Source organism: Daphnia magna, unplaced genomic scaffold (assembly GCF_020631705.1).
Source record: "Daphnia magna isolate NIES unplaced genomic scaffold, ASM2063170v1.1 Dm_contigs350, whole genome shotgun sequence".
NCBI classification, from domain to species: Eukaryota; Metazoa; Arthropoda; class Branchiopoda; order Diplostraca; family Daphniidae; genus Daphnia; species Daphnia magna.
The window spans coordinates 22,165-28,207 of NW_025533263.1; the positions used below are offsets into that span (position 1 = coordinate 22,165).

The 6,043-nt window shown below is 42.0% G+C and overlaps 1 protein-coding gene across 3 annotated transcripts; it reads right to left on the minus strand.

Annotated features, from left to right (window-relative positions):
• Positions 1-958: 958 nt before the first annotated feature.
• On the minus strand, positions 959-2,808 carry LOC116936180. Of its 3 annotated transcripts, XR_006642258.1 has the most exons (4): positions 2,243-2,802; positions 1,864-2,179; positions 1,499-1,786; positions 1,084-1,306 (listed from the first exon to the last, which is right to left on the minus strand). XR_006642258.1 is itself a non-coding variant. In XM_045167872.1 (3 exons), the coding sequence occupies exons 1-3, from the start codon at positions 2,700-2,702 to the stop codon at positions 1,780-1,782; spliced, it is 783 nt and encodes a 260-aa protein (XP_045023807.1). In that variant the 5' UTR covers positions 2,703-2,802; the 3' UTR covers positions 1,084-1,779. The 3 variants fall into 3 exon arrangements, 2 of the variants coding, with proteins under 2 accessions (XP_045023808.1, XP_045023807.1); XM_045167872.1 differs by having other exon boundaries at positions 1,084-1,786; XM_045167873.1 differs by lacking the exons at positions 1,499-1,786; positions 1,864-2,179 and having other exon boundaries at positions 959-1,306; positions 2,243-2,808.
• Between the last annotated feature and the right edge of the window lie 3,235 nt (positions 2,809-6,043).

A 6,043-nucleotide genomic window follows, 5' to 3' on the forward strand; every position in this document is an offset into this window, starting at 1 on the left:
CTGTTATACCATGAGTTTTTTTTTTAATGTAAACTGCATGGAATATACTTGTATTCAATGTGAATACGCTGTTATTCCATAGTTTTTACTTCTATATGTAAACTGCATGGAATATACTTGTATTCAATGTGAATACACTGTTATACCATGAGTTTTTACTTCTATATGTAATACTGCATCAAATATACTTGTATTCAATGTAAATACACTGTTATACCATGAGTTTTTACTTCTATATGTAAACAGCATCAAATATACTTGTATTCAATGTGAATACACTGTTATACCATGAGTTTTTTTTTCTATATGTAAACAGCATCAAATATACTTGTATTCAATATGAATACACTGTTATACCATGAGTATTTTCTTCTATATTTAAACTGCATGGAATATACTTGTATTCAATGTGAATACACTGTTATACCATGAGTTTTTACTTCTATATGTAAACAGCATCAAATATACTTGTATTCAATGTGAATACACTGTTATACCATGAGTTTTTACTTCTATATGTAAACAGCATCAAATATAGTTGTATTCAATGTGAATACACTGTTATACCATGACTTTTTACTTCTATATAAAAACTGCAGTGAATATACTTGTATTCAATGTGATTACACTGTTATACCATGAGTTTTTTTTCTATATGTAAACAGCATCAAATATACTTGTATTCAATATGAATACACTGTTATACCATGAGTTTTTACTTCTATATTTAAACTGCATCAAATATACTTGTATTCAATGTGAATACACTGTTATACCATGAGTTTTTACTTCTATATGTAAACAGCATCAAATATACTTGTATTCAATGTGAATACACTGTTATACCATGACTTTTTACTTCTATATAAAAACTGCATGGAATATACTTGTATTTAATTTATAGTTGCCAGAGGGATCGCGAAGCGATCCCGACAGGCAACTGTGATTGCATGTAAATAAATGAAACGAGACCCTAAGGGTGTAGACCATTTATTTACTAGCCCCACTTCACAGAAAATTAACCTGCGGCCTATTGCCGCCCTACAGCCTCAGATCTTTTTTAACCTGAAGCATGTGGTATACAAGGATATAGCACAAACTGTACAAGCCCTCTTATGCAAACAAACAAGGGAAAAAAGGGGGAACCAAAACAAAACTAAAGGATCTCGCGATGATAGCGCGACTGAAACTTGAAAATAATGATAATTCCTGGCTTGCATGGGCTTGTGGGCAATGGTGCGGAAGAACTCACTGCCCGTTGTACTGCTGGCCACCTCCACGTCTTCCAAAACCTCCTCTGTACTTCCTAACCATAGGAAAAATAAAAATTTTAATAATTTAATGATATGAACGATAGACTGATGGGTGGTTGTGGTGGGATTTTAGAGACCCTTAGGGTCTCGTTTCATTTATTTACATGCAATCACAGTTGCCTGTCGGGATCGCTTCGCGATCCCTCTGGCAACTATAAATTGCATGCAAAACATTTTCACTCTACCCTAAGGGTGATTTCAAAGCGTGATTTCTCGGTTGTAGTATTTTGCAAAGGTTGTTTCGTTCGACCAATCTCCCGCTCGAAGAATTGCATCTATCGAAATTCCTGATCTTGCTGCTTCTGAAGCTGCGGCGCCCCTTGTTGAATGAGCTGAAAAAATTGATGTGTCGATTCCTGCATCTGACAAATACTCTTTTATCCATCTAGCCACCGTATTGCCTGAAACTGACCCGAACGGTTGTATTAAACTGATGAGTAAATGCTGCTGATTTGCCTCTGTCCTATTAATGTCTGTAAAGTAAACGTAGGCACGTAGACAATCCACAGGGCAAATGAGATTATTAGCATACTTAGCAATCGATACCCACCGCAAAGGACCGCTTGTTTGAGCCTTTCTTGGTTTGGAGAGAGCTATCTTAGCTCCGGAAGAGGAAAATTCCAAAGTACGTTTGTCTAAAGATGCTATTTCAGACACTCTCAGTAGGGTAGAGACCGCCAATAATGTAGCCAGTTTTTTTGTAAGCGATGAGAGATCTAGTGACAAATTGTTACCCGCATGACGCATATAGCTGAAAACGACTTCCACGTCCCAGATCGACGAGTATTTAGGCCTAGGGGGATTTTCATTATAACATCCTTTCATAAAACGTATTACTAGCGGATGCTGCCCAATGGCCACGCTATCTATCGGGTTCAGTGTCATTGATAACATAGAACGATGTATGTTAACTGTACTATATGACTTACCCTCCATATGCAAGGTCGTAAGGAAGTCCAACATGACTGTCAAATCATTTGACATGGGATCATGATGCTCCCCAGCACACCAATTATTCCAGTTGCGCCACGCTGACTCGTAGGTAGATAGCGTGGATGTACGACTCCCTGCCAACAGTACTTTGACAGTGTTCCCTGAAAATCCTTTACTTTCGAGTCCGATCCTGATAGTCTCCAGGCGGCTAGCATAAGGTTGGCCCCCGCGAGCGGATGCGGATTTCCGGATGGAGAGGTCAGTAATTGGTGGCCGGGTGGTAAGATTCTTGGTGTGTCGCACACTAACTCTAATATAAGGGGATACCATGGTTGACTTGGCCATACTGGGCATACCATGGTGACTGTGCACCGTTCTCTCCTTATCTTCGCCAGACAACGAGGAATAAGGGAAAAGGGGGGAAAGAGATAACCATCTACATTTCTCCAGTTGCATGTAAAAGCATCAACCGCTCGTGCACCGGGTTGGGGTTTCCATGAAACGAAATCTGGGGTTTGAGCGTTCCACGCGTTTGCAAATAAATCTGTTCTGATTGGCCACAATTCACAGATTCTCTTAAAAAGAAACGGAGATAGCATCCAATCACTAGAATCATTTGCCACCCTTGATTCATGGTCCGCTACTACATTTAATTTACCTGGAATGTAAACAGCCTGAATTTGGATGTTACGAGCTTCGCACCATTCCGCAATCTCTATTGCCAATGCAGTAAGCTGCCTTGATTTCGTTCCCCCGAATTTATTTAAATAACAAACCGCTGTGTGGTTGTCTAAAAAAATTCGAATGACAATACCGTTTAAATAATTTTCAAATGATTTCAAGGCATTGGCAGCTGCTTTTAGTTCTAATACATTAATATGCCACCCTAACTCTGAGCTCCAAGGCCCTCCTGTGGCCACTCCGTTTGAACACGCCCCCCACCTATTCAACGAAGCGTCTGAATGAATTGTTAAATCCGGTTCCAGTGGCGAAAAAATTTTCCCGTTTACTTCTTTTAAACAGGAAGACCACCAAATCAAATCCTTGCGTGCTTGGGAAGAAAGAATGCACTTAAAGGCCAGACTGTGGTTGCCCCGCTTTGAATTTTCAATGAAAAACTTTTGCAAGGACCTATAGTGCGCCTGTGCAAAAGGTACCGATATAATCGCCCAAGCTAGACTTCCCAAAATTGACGATAGTTCTCTTAAGGTGACGAACTGATTTGACAGAGCTCCAGAACACTGTTTCTGAATGCGGCTTACCTTCGCCGGAGGAAGCGCGAAGGAAAAAGTATTAGAATTTATTATTACCCCCAGGTATTCTATAGTCTGTGACGGTGTCGTAACAGACTTCTCCCAGTTTATCAAAAAACCTAAAGATTCTAAAAGCTGAACTACCCACTCTACCTCTGATCTAAGTATGTCCTTGATTTCGTTCATCAGTAAAATGTCGTCAAGGTAAATAACTAGTCTCAACCCCCGCTCCCTGACAAAAGCCGCCACAGCCCTTAAAATTTTTGTAAAAATGCGAGGGGCTGAACAAAGACCAAAGGCTAGGCACGAAAATTGAAAAGGGCGGTTTTTCCACTTAAAACGTAAGTATTTTTGGTGGGGTTTAGCAATGGGAATGGTAAGGTAGGCATCTTTTAGATCTAGTTTAGTAAACCAATCCCCTTTCCTAACGAGATTCTTTACTGTTTCCAACCCTTCCATTTTGAAATGTTCGTATCGAACAAATTGGTTCAAAGGTTTTAAGTTAACTATCGGCCTAAAACCCCCCGATTTTTTGGGTATTACAAACAATGAACTAACAAAACCCCAGGAACTGTCGACTACCTCACTGATTGCTTGCTTTTCTAACAAATCTTCGACTTCTTTATCACATACCGCCTGCATTTCTAGGGACATAGCTACCTCCGCCGGAATAAAATTTTGACAAGGGGTAGACCAGAAGTCCAGCCAAGCGCCTTCCACCACTACTTGATTAATCCAGGGGTTGTTCGATAGCACAGCCCAATTTGAAGCAAAATAAGAAACTCTGCCCCCAATCACATGAGGGGGGTGTTCAAGGAAAAAGTTTAACGACGAAGATTCCAACACATACCTAGATCCACGCTCTCCCCTTTTAATTCGGAAACCTTTCTCCGGTCTAGTTCGGCCGCCACGGTTGTTTCGTCCGCCACCACGACCTCTGGACTGTGATCCCGATGAGCCGGCCTGTGCTGCCTCGATCTGGTTCAGAGTGAGCTCTTGGTTGGCTTCCTTTAACATTGCTGCCAGAAAGGCTGGGCCAAACAGCCATTTGGTTCCTTCTTCATTGTTAAATGAATCTTCAGCGTCTAATAAATGTTCAGATCGCGGAGCTGCACATTTGAGAACGTTCTGTCGGCGACGACGAGTGACATGGTTAAAGGCCCTTGCCCATTGCGCCAGAGCCGCTTCCGTTGCCAGCAAGACAGGATTCTCCGGTGAAATGCCTGGCAATGCAGCTACATGGTTGAGAATGTGAAGTAAAGGCGGGGCAATGTCCATTACTTTAAACTGCGTGGTCAACCAAATCTTCTCCGCCGCCTCTACCGTTTTCTGCATCGATTTGTCTTTCAATCGACGGGCGGCCCATTCGTCAATAGCTGGCGGATTAAGAGAAAATTTCTCATTTTCAAAGGACACCTTGAATTCCTGTTGAATATCTTTTGAGTCGGCGGTAGAGATACCCTTGGTCATCCAACTCGCCAAACCCAGTGAAATCTCTTCAGAGACCACATTTCTCGCATCTTCCGCCAGCTTTTCGCACCTGCTCCCTGGGACGGCAAGGTGGTTCTTGTCAGCGAATCCCGAACTTGCATATACTGAGCTAACCTGTTCGGTTGCTCATTCGGATCTAGACGGACGGGCGGATCTATTGGACGAGGCGGTGGTTCTGTGGTATTGAGCGCTTCTGCTGGACATTGAGGCGTCTCTATTGCACTAGTAGGCACCGATGATGGCTCTTTTAACAACCTGGGACGCGTAAAGGTGGGTCTTGCTTGAATCCCAACCGCTGCTAGGCCTAAAAGCCGACGAGAGCGGCGTACGGGGGATCTTGATCGCTCTCGTTCTGGTCTAATTTCTTTCGGCTCTACTGACTGTTGCGACCTTCTCAGGTAATTATACCTGTTGTAAGTGCTGCGCTGTGATGATGGAGAGATGTCACGACCCAAGGATCGGAGTGCTTTGTCCCTCAGGTTTTGCTCGGCTTCACCGTCGGACCACTGACCATCCTCTAGTCCCTCGTCATCCACCTGCTCCTCTTCACTTTCTACCACGTTTAGAAATTGGTCCATCTCGTCTAAGTACCCTATAGTACGTGAGTCCACTGACTGGGCGTAAGCCCCTTGTCGAGAACTATGTAAGATTCTTCGAGACATGACTTCAAAAACGACTGCTCTGTGACGGAGCCAAAAAAGATCTGAGGCTGTAGGGCGGCAATAGGCCGCAGGTTAATTTTCTGTGAAGTGGGGCTAGTAAATAAATGGTCTACACCCTTAGGGTAGAGTGAAAATGTTTTGCATGCAATGTGAATACACTGTTATACCAAGAGTTTTTACTTCTATATATAAACTGCATGAAATATACTTGTATTCAATGTGAATACTTTGTTATACCATGAGTTTTTACTTCTATATGTAAACTGCATGGAATATACTTGTATTCAATGTGAATACACTGTTATACCACGAGTTTTTACTTCTATAAGTAAACTGCATGGAATATACTTGTATTCAATGTGAATACACTGTTATACCATGAGTTTTAACT

Coding starts and splice junctions, on each gene's coding strand:
- LOC116936180 (XM_045167872.1), bottom strand. CDS start 2,702: ATGCAACTGGAGAAATGTAGATGGTTATCTCTTTCCCCCCTTTTCCCT. Junction 2,180..2,242: donor TACGACCTTGCATATGGAGG/GTAAGTCATATA, acceptor TGAACCCGATAG/ATAGCGTGGCCATTGGGCAG.